The 18,671-nt window shown below is 46.3% G+C and overlaps 1 protein-coding gene across 5 annotated transcripts; it reads right to left on the reverse strand.

The window, feature by feature from the left end:
• Nucleotides 1-9,730: 9,730 nt before the first annotated feature.
• EIF1AD (eukaryotic translation initiation factor 1A domain containing) lies at nucleotides 9,731-18,476 on the reverse strand. Of its 5 annotated transcripts, none has more exons than XM_010348351.3 (6): nucleotides 18,277-18,476; nucleotides 17,385-17,563; nucleotides 17,139-17,247; nucleotides 16,650-16,758; nucleotides 16,432-16,479; nucleotides 9,731-15,837 (listed from the first exon to the last, which is right to left on the reverse strand). In XM_010348351.3, exons 2-6 carry the CDS (start codon nucleotides 17,469-17,471, stop codon nucleotides 15,693-15,695), a joined length of 498 nt encoding a protein of 165 aa, XP_010346653.1. In that variant the 5' UTR covers nucleotides 17,472-17,563; nucleotides 18,277-18,476; the 3' UTR covers nucleotides 9,731-15,692. The 5 variants fall into 5 exon arrangements, with proteins under 5 accessions (XP_010346653.1, XP_074257825.1, XP_010346651.1 ...); XM_074401724.1 differs by having other exon boundaries at nucleotides 17,385-17,588; XM_010348349.3 differs by having other exon boundaries at nucleotides 18,185-18,476.
• Between the last annotated feature and the right edge of the window lie 195 nt (nucleotides 18,477-18,671).

Genomic DNA, 18,671 nt, shown 5'->3' on the forward strand with positions numbered 1-18,671 from the left:
TAACAGTGCTATTTATAACAGCCCCAAACTGGAAACAACCCAAATGTCCATTAACAGAAGAATGAATAAATAGCCAGGCATGGTTCTTTGTGCCTGTAATCCCAGCTACTTGGGAAGCTAAGGAAGGAGAATCCCTTGAGGCCAGGAGTTCAAGGTTAGCCTGGGCAACATAGAGAGACCCATCTCTAAAAATAATTTTAAAATTCAGCTGGTTGTGGTGGCTCATGCCTGTAGCTCTAGTCCCAGTGACCTGGGAGGCTGAGGCAAAGGATTGCTTGAGCCTGGGAATTTGAGGCTACAGTGAACTATCCGCACTCCAGCCTGGGTGACAGAGTGAGAACCTGTCTCTAAAAAAGAAAAAAAAAAATCAATAAAGGGTAAACATTCATATAACCAAATGAGTAACATGGATGAACCTCACAGACATGAAATTGTACATTCTATCTGCTTCCATTTAATACAAAAACTGGCAAAGTGATTTTATTCTGTTAGAAGCAGGATAGAAGGCTGGGTGGGGTCACTCATGCCTGTAATTCCACACTTTTGGAGGCCAAGGTGGGAGGATTACTTGAAGCCAGTAGTTCAAGAGCGGTCTGGGCAACAAAACAAGACCCTGTCTCTACAAAAAAAAATTTTTAATTAACTGGGCATCGTGGTGATGTGTGTGCCAATACTCCTAGCTACTCAGGAGACTGAGGCAAAAGGGTTGCTTGAGCCCAAGGGGTTGAGGCTGCAGTGAGCTCTGATCACACCACTGCACTCTAGTCTGGGTAAAGGGAGAGACCCCACCTCTCTCTCTCTCTTTTTTTATTTTTATTTTTTTGAGGCGGAGTTTCACTCTTGTTACCCAGGCTGGAGTGCAATGGTGCAATCTCGGCTCACCGCAACCTCTGCCTCCTGGGTTCAAGCAATTCTCCTGCCTCAGCCTCCTGAGTAGCTGGGATTACAGGCATACGCCACCATGCCCAGCTAATTTTTTGTATTTTTAGTAGAGACGGGCTTTCACCATGTTGACCAGGATGGTCTCGATCTCTTGACCTTGTGATCCACCTGCCTCGGCCTCCCAAAGTGCTGGGATTACAGGCTTGAGCCACCGTGCCTGGCCCCTCTTTTTTTTTTTTTTTTTTAATTCACCTGGGTGCAGATGAGCTGAGGCCGAAAAGGGTGTCAGACTATTTATTTATTTATTTTTTGAGACAGAGTTTTGCTCTTGTTGCCCAGGCTGGAGTGCAATGGCTCGATCTTGGCTCACTGCAACCTCTGCCTCCTGGGTTCAAGTGATTCTCTCACCTCAGCCTCCTGAGTAGCTGGGATTACAGGCATGCACCACCATGCCCAGCTAATTTTGTATTTTTTAGTAGAGATGGGGTTTCTCGAACCCCTGACCTTTGGTGATTCACCTGCCTCGGCCTCCCAAAATGCTGGGATTACAGGCATGAGCCACAGCACCTAACCTGAGACTCCATCTCTTAAAAAAAAAAAAAAAAAGTAATGGGCCGGGCGCTGTGGCTCACGCCTGTAATCCCAGCACTTTGGGAGGCGGAGGCGGGTGGATCACGAGGTTGAGAGACCGAGACCATCCTGGTCAACATGGTGAAACCCCGTCTCTACTAAAAAAATACAAAAAATTAGCTGAGCATGGTGGCGCGTGCCTGTAATCCCAGCTACTCAGGAGGCTGAGGCAGGAGAATTGCTTGAACCCAGGAGGCGGAGGTTGCGGTGAGCCGAGATTGCGCCATTGCACTCCAGCCTGGGTAACAAGAGCAAAACTCAAGTCTCAAAAAAAAAAAAAAAAAAAAAAAGTAATGATAGTGATTCAGGGTAGCAGAGAGTGCAGAGCTTCATGGGACTTTCGGGGGCATGTTTTGTCTCTTGATCTGGGTGCTAGATAAGGGAGTGATCACTTTATGAGAATATATTGAGCTGTATAATTAGTATTTGTGTACTTTCTTGTACACATAGTAGTATTCAAGAAAAAATTGATGTTGAGTTCATGTTACAATATATCAAGCATTGGCAGGGCACAGTGACTCACCTGTAATAACAGCACTTTGGGAGGCCGATGCAGGCAGATCACCTGAGGTCAGGAGTTTGAGACCAACCTGGCCAATATGGTGAAATTTCATCTATACTAAAAGTACAAGTATTAGCTGGGCGTGGTGGCGCACGCCTGTAGTTCCAGCTACTCAGGAAGCTGAGGCCCGAAAATCGCTTGAACCTGGGAGGTGGAGGTTGCAGTGAGCCGAGATCACACCACTGCTCTCCAGCCTGGGTGACTGAGCAAGACTGTGTCGTTAAACAAAAAAAAAAGAAAAAAAAATCAAGCATTATTTAAAATAATAATATAAAAAATGGCCAGCATGAGGATGAAAGTTCATAAACTCTTCCTATGGTGCCTCACATACGGCATAAGGAACTAGCTCTCTGGTTTTGCCTTCTTTCTCTCTTCTCTAAGGTTCTGTCATTTCCCAGGCCTGTAACTTGCTGTCTTCCCACTACGGTGCCTTCTAATAAAGAGCTATCAATTTTCTAAAGCTAAACACAGTGTAAATGTTTGCTGTGGTTATTTTTTGACATATCAAAAAAGGCACCAAGCCTAGATATTTTTTAAGCTTTAAAAATTTATTGGCCAGCACCATGGCTCATACCTTTAATCCGAGCACTTTGGGAGGCCAAGGTGGGTGGATCACCTGAGGTCAGAAGTTTGAGACCAGCCTGGCCAACATGCTGAAACCCTGTCTCTACTAAAAATACAAAAATTAGCTGGGCATGGTGGCACATGCCTGTAATCCCAGTTACTCAGGAGGCTGAGGCAGGAGAATCACTTGGGCTTGGGAAGCAGAGGCTACAGTGAGCCAAGATCATGCCACTGCACTACAGCCTGGGAGACAGAGTGAGACTGTCTAAAAAAAATCTAAAGGCTTTATATTTAGATAATAGATCATTCAAATGCTATTTAAACGACTCCAGAGAAAAAGATGGTTAGCTCTCTTACCATATTTTATGATATTAATAAAATATTGGGCTGGGTGGGGTGGTGCACCCTTGTAATCCCAGCACTTTGGGAGGCCAAGGTGGGCAGATCACGAGGTCAAGAGATCAAGACCATCCTGGCCAACATGGTGAAACCCTGTCTCTACTAAAAATACAAAAATTAGCTGGGCATGGTGGCACATGCCTGTAATCCCAGCTACTCAGGAGGCTGAGGCAGGAGAATCGCTTGAACTTGAAAGGCAGATGTTGCAGTGACCCAAGATCACGTCAGTGCACTCCAGCCTGGGTGACAAAAGCAAAACTCTGTCTCAAAAAAGGAAGGGAGGGAGGGAGGGAATGTGTGGCCACAGATTGTAAATAGGATCGATAAGACAGACCTCCATTTTCAAAAGCTGAATTATGGCAGACATAAGGTTGCTGGGGGACCCACATCAAAGAAGACACTTGGAGCCTTTGGAGAACTGTGGGAGGCAAAACCCCCAAACGTGCCTGAAAGCAAGAAGGGGAACTCAATACATGTGCTGAGGGGTCCTTGTAGAGAAGACCTCTTCAGAGGCTGCAGTTCTTAGGTCTCGCCAGCCCCTCCCTGCTGCCCACCTATAAGGTCCCAGGCTCCCTGAATCCTCAGACAGTAACTACAGGGGTACCTTCTCATCCTTGTCCAGAGCAGGGTTTCTGGGGGACACGGCCATAGATATTACCGTGAGTCCTCCTGCACCTCAATTTGGGTGCTTTCAAATGGAAAGAGCAGGGCAGTTCCCCACCACCCTCCAAGCACTGTACTCTAGCCTGTGAATGCTGCTGGGGAGGAAGGCCACTTCTGGTCATGCCTTGGTGAGTTAGTCCATCTCTGCAGGTGTGGCTCTTCTGTTCGCAGTGGTCTACCAGTGTCCTAACTGCTGTTCGGGCATGTGGACCCTTTGATTGCACTGAGAATGCTGTTCCCTTATGAGACTGTGTAACTGGATTAGATGCTTTAGGGTTCTGCAGCCTAAGGCAAGGCGCTGACTTGCTGGTTTTACGTGCTTAGGGTGACCTCTGCTGGTGGCTTCTCTAAATATTGGCTGACTGCTCAGCCAGGAACTGCCTGTACCTTCTCACACCAGCAGGTAGTTGGAGCCACATTGCTTCCAAGAGAAAAAGAGAGTGCTCTTCTCCTGTAAGAATTATTAGAACAAAGTGATGCCCAATACTATTCAAGAATGAACAACCTGGTCTGGTTAGTAACAAAGGATTCTGTAACTTGGCAACTCCTTGTGATTTAGCAAGGGTTAAATAACAAAGTGGGTATTTTAGCGTCATGAGAATCCATCACAATAACTGAAAGAATTGCTGCCAGTACTGGCACCAGGTGTACAGCCCTGGGCATTGCTAATTTTTTTTGGTGGGGGGAGGGATGCAGAGTCTTGCTCTTGCCCAGGGCGGAGTGCAGTGGTGCCATCTCAGCTCACTGAAACCTCTGCTCCCTGCCTCCCCTTCTGGGTTCAAGCTATTCTCCTGTCCCAGCCTCCCAAGTAGCTGGGATTACAGGCATGCACCACCATGCCTGGCTGATTTTTGTTTCTTTTTTCTTTTTTTTTTTTTTTTTTTTTTTAGTATAGACAGGGTTTTCGCCATGTTGGCTAGGCTGGTCTCAAACTCCTGATCTCAGGTGATCCGGCTGCCTCAGCCTCCCGAAGTTCTGGGATTACAGGTGTGAGCCATCGTGCCCGGCCTGCACTGCTGATTCTTCATTCCTCAGCGTCACCAGACGAGGCATGTGGTGAGCCTCCACACCTCCCACAGGGACTTTCTGATTCTCTTGCAAATGTTGCCAGTCGATTAAACACATGCACAGCATGAACAACTGGTGGTGTCCTGACATCTCATTTCATTGATGATTTTCTGAGAATGGCTCCCACTGAGGCAACTGCCCACACTTCTCTGCATGCTTCTCAGACACAGGACAGAAGAGATGGTTGGGCCTTGAATGAAGACAAAATCCAGGGTTCTGTGGCCCCAGTCGCTTTCCTAGTGGACAACTGGGCAACTACTGAAGATAAAGCACCAGGCTGAGCACAGCAGCTCACTACTGTCATCCCAGCTATGTGGGAGGCTAAGGCAGGTGGATCACCTGAGGTCAGGAGTTCAAGACCAGCCTGTCCAACATGTTGAAATCTCGTTCCTAATAAACATACCAAAAAATTAGCCGGGTGTGGTGGCGCACGCCTATAGTCCCAGCTACTTGGGAGGCTGAGGCAGGAGAATTGCTTGAACCCAGAGGTAGAGGCTGCAGTGAGCCAAGATTGTACCACTGCACTACAGCTTGGCTGACAAGAGCAAGACTCCATCTCTAAATAAATAAATGGAAAAATAAAACCAAATAAAAAGAAAACGTGCACATGGAATTCAGACAATGGTTACCTTGAGTGGGGCAGCAGAGAATGGGACAGGAGGGCAGGATGCCAGGTGGAGTATGTTGCTTGGGTTATTGTTAAAGTCCTAGCTTTATTTTGTGGTGGTGAGTTTGAAGCTGCTCGCATTATTAAAAATAACCAACTAAATATTTAATAATTCTTGATTTAATTTTTGATTGAAACGGAGTCTCACTGTGTTGCCCAGTGTGGCCTCAGACTCCTCAAGGGCTTCCTTCAGCCTCTCAAGATGCTAGGATTACAGGCATGGGCCACCATGCCTAGCTCCAATGTTTAAATATATGCCAGACACGGTGGCTCATGCTTGTAATCCCAGCACTTTAGGAGGCCAAGGCAGGTGGATCACCTGAGGTCAGGAGTTTGAGACCAGCCTGGTCAACATGCTGAAACCCTGTCTCTACTAAAAATATAAAAACTAGCCAGGCATGATGGTGGGTGCCTGTAATCCCAGCTACTCAGGAGGCTGAGGCCAGAGCATGGCTTGAACCCGGCAGGCAGAGGTTGCAGTGAGCTGAAATCGCACCACTGCCTTCCAGCCTGGTCAACAGGAGCAAGACTCTGTCTCAAAACAAACAAATAAATAAAATTTATAGGCCAAAACAGGAACCGTAAGAGAAATTAGAAAATATTCAAAACTAAACTATAATTAAAGTACTAGATACTTCATATACATCAGAATGCCTGCTAAGAAAAGAAAACAGCAAGTGTTGGCAAGGATGGGGGAAAACTGGAACTATTGGATGGGGAGGAACCGGGACCCTCTGATGGTAAGAAACGGAAACCCTCGGATGGGGAGAAACTGGTACCCTCAGATGGGGAGAAATTGGAACCCTCGGATGGGGAGAAACCGGGACCCTTGGAGGGGGAACCGGGATTCTTGATTGGAGAAACCGGAACCCTTGATTGGAGAAACTAGAACCCTCGGATGGGGAGAAACTGGTACCCTCAGATGGGGAGAAACCGGGACCCTTGTGCAGTGTTGGTGGGAATGTAAAACGGTGCAAGTGTTATGGAAAACAGAATGGCTATTCCTTAAAAAATTAAAAATAAAATATATGAGCTGGCAATTCCACTTCTGGGTGTATACCCAAATAAACTGAAAGCAGAGGGTCACAGAGATATGTGCACACCATGTTCATGGCAACACTATTCCAAACAGCCAAAAGGTGAGGCCACCCAAACATCTATCAGTGGACAAATGGGTAAACAAAGTGTGCTATATATGTGCAATGAATTTTTTAGCCTTAAAAAGAAAGTCTGACACATAACAACATGGATGAACCTTGAGGACATTACGCTAAGTGAAATAAGCCAGTCACAAAAAGACAAATACCAAGTGATGCCACTTATCTGAGGTAACTCAGAAACAGAAACCACAAGGGAGGGGTGCCAGGGTCTGAGGAGGGGCAAATGAGTTGTTGCGGATGGCATGAAAAGGCAATTCTGGACACTGGTTGCACAACACGAATATACTTAACATCACCTAACTGTACACTTACTTACAAAAAGGCTAAAATGATACATGTTATATTATGTGTATTTTACCACAGTTTTTTAAAAAAAAATACTGGCCCAGTGCAGTGGCTCATGCCTATAATCCCAGCAATTTGGGAGACAGATGCAGGCAGGTTGTTTGAGCCCCGCAACATGGCTACAAAAACAAAACAAAACAAAAATAACCAGGTATGGAGGTGCCTGCCTGTAGTCCTAGCTGCTTGGGATGCTTAGATGGGAGGTTGAGGCTTGGGAGGCTTAGATTGAGCCTAGGGAGGTCAAGGCTGCGGTGAGCTGTGTTTGCACCACTGCACTCCAGCCTGGCCAACAGAGCAAGACCCTGTCTCAAGAAAAACACTACAAAACAACAACCAGCCAACGAAACCAGCACTTAACAGTGCTGCATCAAGGGTAATTTTAGCCTTACAAGGTAGGACTAAAATTTTTCCTTCAAAATATGACTGAAAAACAGAACACCTGAGTAATCTATTGCCACTGACAATCTACTTCAAAACCTACCCACCCAGCCACCCAAGAAAATGCCAGGCATGGTTGGTTTTACAGCAAGTTTTACCAAAAAATTTAGAAACACAAAATTCCCCACAGATTACTCAGTAATGACAAAGGGAAAACAGCACTTTATAGGCTTTATGGGGAAACATCTAGAAGCATCCTTTTTTCTTTTTTTGAGACAAAGTCTCACTCTATTGCCCAGGCTGGAGTGCAGTGGCCCAGTCTCAGCTCACTGCAACCTCCATCTCCCGGGTTCAAGCGATTCTTGTGCCTCAGTCTCCCAAGTAACTGGGATTATAGGTGAGTGCCACCATGCCCGGCTAATTTTTGTTTTTTGGTTTTTGGTTTTTGTTTGAGACGGAGTTTCACTCGTTACCCAGGCTGGAGTGCAATGGCACGATCTCGGCTCACGGCAACCTCCACCTCCTGGGTTCGGGCAATTCTCCTGCCTCAGCCTCCTGAGTAGCTGGGAGTACAGGCACGCGCCACCATGCCCAGCTAATTTTTTGTATTTTTAGTAGAGACGCTGTTTCACCATGTTGACCAGGATGGTCTCGATCTCTTCACCTAGTGATCCACCCGCCTTGGCCTCCCAAAGTGCCGGGATTACAGGCTTGAGCCACTGCGCCCGGCCTAATTTTTGTATTTTAGTACAGATGGGGTTGGCCCGGCTGGTCTCCAACTCCTGACCTCAGGTAATCTCCCCACCTCGGCCTCCGAAAGTGCTGGGATTACAGGTGTGAACTACCACGCCCAGCCTAGAAGCATCCCTTTAATCAGGTGATTGACGTTATCGGCAGTTGGACATCCCATCATCATGCCTCCTAATAATGAAAAACATACCACTGCGTTTGTGCTAAAAGTGTTTAACCCAAATGTAGACATGCAAAACAACCACACAAATCCAAGGAGTCATTTTCATAAGATGACTGTCCTGAATGCATGAAAAAGTCAGTCTTATGGGAGGAGGGGAGAGTCTGTTGTATTAATAAATTAAAAATGGCCAAGGAGATGTAAGAATTAAGTGTAAAACCTGGCTGGGTACAGTGGCTTGCATTGGTAATCCCAGCACTTTGGAAAGTCAAGGCGGGTGGATCACCTGAAGTCAGGAGTTCAAGACAGCCTAGCCAACAGGTGAAACCCTGCCTCTACTAAAAATTTTAAAAAATTGGCCAGGTACAGTGGCTCATGCCTGTAATCCCAGCACTTTGGGAGGCCGAAATGGGCAGATCATGAGGTCAGGAGTTTGAGACCAGCCTGGCCAACATAGTGAAACCCCGTCTCTACTAAAAATATAAAAAACTAGCTGAGCATGGTGGCAGCCACCTGTAATCCCCGCTACTCAGAGGGCTGAGGCAGCATTGTTTGAATCCAGGAGACGGAGGTTGCAGTGAGCCGAGATCGCACCATTGCACTCCAGCCCAGGCGACAGTGTGAGACTATTTAAAAAAAAAAAAAAATTAGCTAGGCATGGTGGTGGGTGCTTGTGATCCCAGCTACTTGGGAGGTTAAGGCAGCAGAATCCCTTGAACCAGGAGGCAGAGGTTGCAGCAAGCTGAGATTGCACCACTGCACTCCAGCCTGGGCAAGAATTGGAAAACTCCATCTCAAAAAAACAAAAAAAGTAAAAACTCTATGTGTACATGTGTACAGAAATAGAATGCGGCAAAATGTTAAACTGGTGACCTTGTTGAAGGGCAAACAAGCACTTATTTTACAATTCTTTCACCTTTTCTTTAGGTTCGAAAATTCTCTAAATAGTTTGGGGTGAGGGAGGAGGTAAAGCTAAAAAGTAACCAAAAGGGTTAGAAAGAGAACTTCAGGGAGCAGACATGGTGGCTCACGCCTGTCATCCCAGCACTTTGGGAGGCCAAGGTGGGCGATCACCTGAGGTCAGGAGTTCGAGACCAGCCTGGCCAACATGGTGAAACACCATCTCTACTAAAAATATAAAAGCCCAGCATGGTGGTGCACGCCTGTATTCTCAGATACTCAGGAGGCTGAGACATGAGAATCGCTTGAACCCGGGAGGCAGAGGTCGCAGTGAGCTGAGATGGTGCCACTGCAGTCCAGCCTGGGCGTCAGGGCAAGATCCTATCTCAAAAATAAATAAATAGAAAATATGAAAATATGTTTCCTTGAAAATGTTCTGACTGAAAAACAGAACACCTGAGTAATCTACTACCACCGACAATCTAGTTCAAAACCTCACCCACCCAGCCACAAAAACGCCAGCACAGTTGGTTTTATAGCAAGTTTAACCAGAATTTTAGAAATGCAAAATTCCAACCTCATACAAACTCTCGTAATGAAAATAAAGGGAAAACACTTTCCAACTTATTTTATAAAGCTGGTGTAACCTTGATACAAAACAAAGGGTGGGAGAAGTACAGGAAAGGAAAAGCTTAAACCATTTTACCTATAAACCTGCATGCCAAAATATTAGAGAACCAAATCTGGCAATATAGTAACAAATCCATCAGGACTGTCTTCTTCCAGGAATGCAAGGATATTTTAACGGGAGAGAATGTCATGATACTCCACCACATTCACAGATTAGAGGAAAGCCATGTGGTGAGCTCAGAGTGCCATCTGTGCTCCCTGGCACACACACAGGGGTGGCTGGGTGGCAAGGGAGGAAAGCGCGCTGGGCCGCATGGGGAAGCCCTGCTGAAAATGACATGGCTGTAGAGGCTAGTCCTGAAGTGACAGAGGTGCAGAGTCTGAAGGGCCAGAAAGTCTCAAGCGTAACTGCCAGAGAAGCCAGTAAGTACTATTAGGAGCCAGTCACATGGACTCATCATGGCATCAAGGACAAGGGGCTCTTACTTCAGATCTCACTCAGCTCACTCTGGGAGATCTATTCATACATGGTTGGATCCCACCTTTAACTTGGGAGAACAGAGGTGAAATCCAGCTGCAGAGAATGACAAAGGAAAGTAGCGTGCAGAATGCAAGGACCCTACCTCCATCAGGACCCTTAGCTACAGCCCACAGAAGCTGAATGACTGGCAAGAGATGAAGAAGTAGAAACGAAAAGGTTTTAGGGGAAAAAAAGATGTTACTAGGTAGATCACAGTATTGCTGAGAGCTGGAGAAAAACGTAAGACCAACCTTACAGATACAACGCAAAACACACACACACACACACACACACACACACACACACAGTGGGGAACAGAGGACTACTTAGAGAAAATGTATAGCCCCGACTATATTAGAAAACAAACTGAAATTAGCTAAGCATACATCTCAAGAATTCAGAATGAGCAAATAAACCCAAAGAAACAAAAGGAAAAGGCCAGTAAGGAAGACCTCTTGCAGAGCTAAGCCAAATAAAATAAAATACACAGAATATAAACATATGTTTGTTGATTTCACCTGGCCTCACCCCTTGTCCCATTTTTTCTGGTAATAGAACCTCTCTATTCCATGGGAAACACATCATAAGAATCAACTGTAGCTCATCCTGCCCCACCCTAGTCCTCCACACCCTCCCACTCCAGCCCTGGCCGTAGTGACTGCTCAAGCACAGCAAGTAACCTGAGCAAGACTGACTGTCTTCACTGAAATATAGGGATCCTCAAGAAGGGGCTCTGTCTACAAGGACTGTGTATAATCTCAAGCTTCCTATAGAAAACATCTGTAGGAGGGAAAAAGATTGATCAGCTGCGAGCTGAGATGACAGAGACAAATGAGGAGAGAGCCTGAGGAATCATGCTGGCACGGGCTCAGCCCTGTGTGAAGCGCGCAACTCAGAGACCTCAGGTCAATGAGCCTTATTTACTTCTCCTAACTTGAGTTCAATTTTGTCATTTATAAGAAAGTCCCATATGGGTCAGGTATGGTGGCTCGCACCTGTAATCCCAGCACTTTGAGAGGCCAGGGCAGGAGCCTCACTTGAGCCCAGGTATTTGACACCAGCCTGGGCAACATAGGGAGATCCTATCTCTACTTTAAAAAAAAAAAAAAAAAAAAATTAGCCGGGTGTGGTGGCAGGCACCTGTGATCTCAGCTACTCAAGAGGCTGAGGCAGGAGAGTCACTTGAACCTGGGGGGGCGGAGGCTACAGTGAGACGATACAGCACCACTGCACTCCAGCCTGGGCAACAGAGCAAGACACGGCTTCAAAAATAAAACAAAAACAAATGAACAAAAAAAGCAAGTTCCAAATAATACAAATATTATGCATGACCTTTGGCCCACAAAATTTAAATACATATGAAATATGATCCTAGAATGATACAAATTATCAAAATTGACTCAAAGATAGAAAACTTTAGACAGAACACAACTGAATAAACTAAAAGGCAGTCAAAGATCAATGCCTCAAAAAGGTACCCAGCACAGATGTTTTTGTAAACATTCTATGCCTATTTTTTTTTAATTCCTTAATTTCTTTTCCCTTGAAAGACTCAGACAAATGCCTGTTTTATAAACTATCCAAGCCTGAAGAAAAAGACATCTTCAAAGCCATTTGCAAGGCTAGCATAAAGCTAATATCAAAATAGAACAGGAAGTTTTTTTTTTTTTTTTTTTTTTTTTTTTGAGACGGAGTCTTGCTCTGTCACCCAGGCTGGAGTGCAATGGGGAATCTCAACTCACCAAAACCACTGCCTCCCAGGATCAAGTGATTCTCCTGTCTCAGCCGCCCAAGTATCTGGGATTACAAGCACACGCGACCACACCCAGCTAATTTTTGTATTTTTAGTAGAGACGGCGTTTCATCATATTGGTCAGGCTGGTCTTGAACTCCTGACCTCAGGTGATCTGCTCACCTCGGCCTCCCAAAGTGCTGGGATTACAGGCATGACCCATCATGCCCGGCCAGGAAGGTCATTAAAAAAAAAAAAAAAAAAAAACGAGGGGATTGGCCCAAGGAGAGAGATAAAACTCCTAATAAATAATATACTGTAAAACTAAGCAAGGTCTATATCAGAATGCAAGGTGTGTTCAATGTTAGGAAAGCTATTAATATAACTCAGTACAATAATAAAACAAAATCTGTTGATTTTTTCCATAGATGTCAATATTCATCACTGTTAAACAAAAGGGAAGGAAAAAAAAAAAAAACCCAGTAAGCTAGAACAGAAGGAAACATCTTCAGCCTAATGAAGATCATCTACTGTAAGCCCAGAGCAAGTGCCCTACTTCAGGATGCAACGTGAGAACCGTTCCCACTGAAAAAGGGGCAATCAAGGGTGCTATGCAGCACCACGCTGGACATCCTGGCTTCTGAGATTTACAAGAAATAGACATGAGTGTAGAGGAGACAAAGCTGCCACTAGTGGGATATGATTTGCTATCTAGAAAGCGGCGAGATCAACTAAGAACTCTGAGCATTCGACAAGGTGAGCGACACAAAGATGGACAAGCAGATGGAAGCCAGCGACCAGGGCAAGATGATTTCCACAGATCCCTTCTCTACCAGTAATGAGGACTTTCATAAACTCCTAAGACTAAACCAAACTGGAAATAAAGGCCTATTTGAAGATCACACCACCTTACCAAAGAAAATACCTCATTTCTAGATAGGAAGATTAAAACCTGTTAATTTTTCTACAATATTTATTTTAAAAAATTAAAATAGGTGGGGGGAATTGGCTCATACCTGCAATCCTAGCACTTTGGGAGGCTGAGGTGGGAGGATCACTTGAGATAAGGACTTCAAGACTAGCCTGACCAACATGGAGAAACCCCGTCTCTACTAAAAACACAAAATTAGCTGGGTGTGGTGGTGCGTGCCTGTAATCCCAGCTACTCGGGAGGCTGAGGCAGGAGAACTGCTTGAACCCGGGAGGCGGAGGTTGCAGTGAGCCAAGATCATGCCATTGCACTCCAGCCTGGCAACAAGAGCGAAAGGCCATCTCAAACATAAATAACAATTAAAAAAATAAAAAATAAACTTTTAAGATACCACTTCTTAACTAGGCATAGTGGTTCACACCTGGAATCCCAGCCCTTTGGGAGGCCAAGGTGGGAGGATGGCTTGCCCAGGAGTTTGAGATCAGCCTGAGCAACCTAAGACTGTCTCAAAAAATAAAAATAAATAAAAATAACAAAAAGTAGCTGGACGTGGTGGTGCACACCTGTGGTCCCAACTACTCAATAAGCTGAGGTAGAGGGATCACTTGACCCCAGGAAGTGGAGGCTACAATGAGCCGTGATTGCACTACTGTGCTCCAGCCTGGGCGACAGGAGTGAAACCCTGTCTCAAAAAAATAAATTAAATGTTGAAACCCTGTCTCTACTAAAATTACAAAAATTAGCCAGGAATAGTGGCAAGCACCTGTAATTTCAGCTACTTGGGAGACTGAGGCAGAAGAACTGCTTGAAACTGGGAGGCAGAGGTTGCAGTGTGCTGAGATTGCACCACTGCAATCTGGGCAACAAAACGAGACTGTCTCAAAAGAAAAAAAAAAAAAAGGCTGGACATGGTGGCTCACTCCTGTAATCCCAGCACTTTGGGAGGCTGAGGCAGGCAGATCACAAGGTCAGGAGTTCGAGACCAGCCTGACCAACATGTTGAAACACTATCTCTACCAAAAATACAAAAAAAATAGCTGGGTGTGGTGTTGCACACCTGTAATCCCAGCTACTCAGGAGGCCAAGACAGGAGAATAGCTTGAACCTGGGAGGCAGAGATAGCAGTGAGCTGAGATCACGCCACTGCACTCCAGCTTGGGCAACAAGAGCAAAACTCCGTCTCAAAAAAAAAGGCAGCACGGACACATAGATCAATAGGACAGATTAGAAATTCCCAAAAAGATCCACATATGTGCAGAAATTTATGTTTTAAAAGATTATTTCCCGTGAGCAAAGAATGAACAATTCAATAAATATTAGAGACAACTGGCTTTCCCTTTAGGAAACGTTAGCTTGCTACCTCTCAGAAAAAACAAACCTCAGATGAATTAAAGATAGATAAGCACACATACATATCTTTAACCCATCTTATTTTTTGTATATACATCTACATACACTTTGTACCTGTGCATTCATACATACATATATACAAATGTATATATGTTTAAAGCCACACTGTAAGAGGAAGTGAATGAGAAACAGATAAATGAACTGGTAGCTGGAGAAGATGTGGGTATCAGCACAAGTTTTTACAGTAATTTCAGAAATGGGAGATTCTACAGCACAACTCGACACTAACACATCACATTCATAACACATCATATCCGGTAGACAGGACAACCAAAAACAAAACAACAACAAAAAGCAAACAAATCAAACGCCCAGACAGAACAAAATCCAACAACACAAAAACACAACCAAAGTCTTTAAGAACACAAAAGAGGCCAGGTGGCTCACGCCTGTAATCCTAGCACTTTGGGAGGCCAAGGTGGGCGGATCACGAGGTCAAGAGATTGAGACCATCCTGGCCAACATGGTGAAACCCCGTCTGAACTAAAAATACAAAAATTAGCCAGGTGTGGCGGCACGCGCCTGTTGTCCCAGGTACTTGGGAGGCTAGGCAGAAGAATCACTTGAACCGAGGAGGCAGAGGTTGCAGTAAGCCAAGACTGCGCCACTGCACTCCAGCCTGGCAACAGGTCAAGACTCCGTCTCAAAAAAAAAAAAAAGCAGCAGATGGATGGACCATTCAAAACAAGGTTAAAGATAGAGAAATTTGCCAGCCAGCTTCTGGAGGTAACAGATGGTTAAGATTGGGAGAGATGAAGTTGCACATGGGGATGGACAAGGTCACTGGAGGTGAGCACTCCTGTCCACAGGGTGACTAGAAAGGCAGGGAGAGCAGCAGGAGGCACCATGGGCTTGGTCCTGAGTGTCTCTGAGAGGCAGGTGGCGGTTAGGTCCTAGGGCTGTCATCCCGAATGCTTGAGTCAATATGAACTGCAAGCAGGTAATGAAGCAGGAGTGATCCCAGTTGTTAAACACAGGCAGGGAGGCCCAGTACAGGGCCTGGCATGTTCTAACTGTCCAGTAAGAAAGAACAAACCACCCAGGAAAGACTCCAGCCATTTCCCATTTCCTTCCATTCAGCCCACCCGCCCACAAGGTCTCTGCCAGGGAACAGTTTTTCACTTCACCACCAGTTTCCCTCCTCTGAGAGAGCCACTCAGACACCAGAACAAGTCACCACCCACCAGGGGTTTAATTTTCCTAATCAGAAGATCAGTTCAAAGAGGGGCCCTGCTTTGTCTCCATCCAGGGGTGAAGATCTGCAGAGCACCCTGGGAATGTCCAAGCCCAAAAGAGCCAGGGGCCAGTCCCTGAGCAAGTGGAAAAGTGGGTCCTGGGGTCTCAGGCCTCCTCCTCCTCTTCGCTTTCCTCCTCACTCTCATGATATTGTCTGCGGTTTGTGTTAACAAACAGGTCAGAATCATCTTCTGAGCTGGACTCCTCTCCTGATAACTGTGGCTCAGCTGGGAGTTCTGGTTGAGTTTGTCTGCACCGGGGAAAGAGAGCAGTTAGCCCAGCACCTTCTGGAAAAACCTGATCTATAATCAAGGCGTTCCAAAAAAGGAGGATCATCTGGCCCAGCAATCAGGGCCCTACAGCACCCTTTAAAGACTAAAAGAAGGAACGGAGGCAGGGCAAACAGTGGAAAAACGTGGCTAAAGAAACATGCTAAAGACTGACCCCACTCCCCAAACGTGTGCTACAGCCATTTATGTTAGTTAGGAATAATGATTCTACGACCACCAACACTTAACGGACCCATACCACATACCAGATACTACACTAAACAATTTTATAAGCCACCCACTCCTTTAATCCTCACGAAGCTCCCATTTTATACATAAGGGAAATAGAGTTGGAAAGAATTAAATAACATGCTTAAAGTCACTCAGCAAAGTCAGGATTTTAAGCAAGAGCATCTGACCTTCAAGCCATATTCGTAACTGTATTATAGCACTTATCTATGAGCTCTCAACAGATACCCTACGTAAGGAGGAAAGAAGGCTCTATTTTTCCCTCAAGGCATCAAAGCATGAACCCCCTATTTTCCATGTACCCCACCCCAAGGCTTGTTCCTCACCTGTTCATGTTGTTGTGTTTCTCCGCCACTTCAGAGAAGGCCTCAGGCCTATGCCAAGAGATGAGCCAGAGTCAGAGAAGACAAAGACATTTCTCACAAAAGAGCTGTTTCCAGCTGTCTCTGCCTGGGATGCCATGACCTTTCCTCCCCTATTTCCCAAGCTAGGAAGGCAATGCCTCCAGAAGCCAGAAAACCAATGATCAAGGGGACCACCCTACCAAAGCCCCTGCTTCTGCAGTGAGCGCATGTGGTCCTTGCAGAGCACAAAGGAGATCTCAGCCTTCACCTTTTCTCCCTCTTCAATGGGGTCAACAATGAGAAAGTCCCCTGTAGGTAAGAAGAGAAAAGGGAAAGTCAGGCCTGCTTGCAATAAGGAAAGCCAAAGCTATAGGAAATGGTTTTATCGCCTAGAGAGGGCTGCCTCTCTCACCTCTCTCTCTTTTTTTTTTTTTTTTCTTTTTTGAGACAGGGTTTTGCTCTTTTGCCCAGGCTGGAATGCAATAGCATGATCATAGCTGACTGCAGCCTCCAACTCCCAGGCTCAAGTGATTCTCGGGCCTCAGCCTCCTGGGTAGCTGGGATCACAGACACGTGCCCAGCTAATTTATTTTTTTGTAGAGACAAGGTCTCATTATGCTGCCCAGGCTCAAGCGATCCTCCCACCTCAGCCTCTTAAAGTGCTTGGATTACAGGAGTGATCCTCTCACCTCTCTTGATCCAGATGTTCTTGCGGTATTTGGAGGGCATGCTCACAAGGAAGCGCTGCCCTTGGGCCGTCTCCACCTCATGCAGATTGTTCCCTGGAGTCCTGAGTACCTGGTTCAGGAAAGACCAAGAATCAGCCTCATCAGTCAGATCAAACACCCTCTCAACCACACGGCACCCTACCCCCTGCCCCAGGGGCCCTACAGGGGTTGGGGGAAGCAGAGCAGCTTGTGCCCAGAGCCACTCACCCGGACAATCTGCTGCCGGTCGGAGGGCACCATGTGCTCCCCCAGCACCTCCTTCACCACATGCTTCCTCTTGGTGGCCTGAGACATGCTGAAGTTGTCCCAGGGTGGTTAGGGACGCAGAGACTGTCAATTCCTCCTCCTGAGTTCCTTGGACGGCAGGCTCAGAACCCAGGACTGTTCTGAAGATTGGGGAGGAGCCTTTTACTGAGGAGTGACACAGTGTCTTGGTTAAGAACATGGGCTCTGAAGTCTTAACTGACTGGATTCAAATCCTACCTTGGTTTATTTCCTAACTATTCAACTTCTCTAGGTCCCAGAGAAAATAACAGCTAACTCAGCATTGTTGCAGAATGGGGCAATACAGTGCATGTTATATAAAAGTAACTCCTACAGTCATAACTACTGGTATAATATAAAACTATACACACGCTCCAGAGAAATCATCCTGGCAACCTCTCTGGAAGGCGTTTGAGATAAATCGCATCTTTCTCAACACGCTTGTAGACCCCAAGTCTAGCAGAGTCACACAACAGAGAAGTTCGGTCTGGCAACACACTACAGCCGGAGACAAATTAGGTGGCCACCGCGATGGTCCAAGCCAAGAACTAGTTAATTAAAGGTGGAGGTGAGCGGGCTTGCCTGTGACATTTACATATTTGACTTTCATACTTAGAAGACGAGGGCCAGTACCCTTGAGACTGACGGTTTTCGAAGGAAACTCCGATATGTCATATCTAGTTGCCGTCCTCTTTCCTCCTCCCCGTCTATCCCGGAGAAAAGACCCTCGGAAAAAAACCCACACTTAAGTCTCTGGCCCTCGGCTCCCAGGAACGCTGCTGGAGCAACCCCGCTGTCCAGGCCGGACGCTGAGAGAGAATCGTCCACGACTCACTTGAAGACTGAGCCAAGAAAACACAAACTTGCCGGCGGCCGCGACAGTAGCGTGAGCTTGAAATCTGGTCTCCAATGTTTTCAGTTCCCACCAGTCCTACTGCTAAGAGGGTGACGTGAGTCTGAATCGGACCGCTCCGAAAACTGTACTTCCGGCGCTGTCCCGGAAGCCTATCGGCCACCCGTCCCTTCCCTTGTCCTGTCTTCCAACTCTTCCCCACGCCAGGTCGGTCAAGCTTAAGTCCTTGAGTTCCGGATCCGGGCAGCAGAGAGAGGAAGTCTTTCTCTGGAGGCCTGTCTCCCTCGAACTGCTCAAGTAGCGAGACCTTGCAAGGCAGCAGGGCTTTCCGCGAAGGACCGGAAAGGCGGGCCTACCACGGAGGCCGTTGAGGTCCG

This window comes from Saimiri boliviensis, chromosome 6 (genome assembly GCF_048565385.1).
Source record: "Saimiri boliviensis isolate mSaiBol1 chromosome 6, mSaiBol1.pri, whole genome shotgun sequence".
NCBI classification, from domain to species: Eukaryota; Metazoa; Chordata; class Mammalia; order Primates; family Cebidae; genus Saimiri; species Saimiri boliviensis.

Bases quoted from the DNA above. Each gene is read 5' to 3' on its own strand.
- EIF1AD (XM_010348351.3), bottom strand. From the start codon at position 17,471: ATGTCTCAGGCCACCAAGAGGAAGCATGTGGTGAAGGAGGTGCTGGGG. The intron at 17,248-17,384 runs GTGAGTGGCTCT...TTCCTGAACCAG, and splicing joins ACCGGCAGCAGATTGTCCGG to GTACTCAGGACTCCAGGGAA. The intron at 16,759-17,138 runs GTGAGAGGATCA...TCTTACCTACAG, and splicing joins GAACATCTGGATCAAGAGAG to GGGACTTTCTCATTGTTGAC.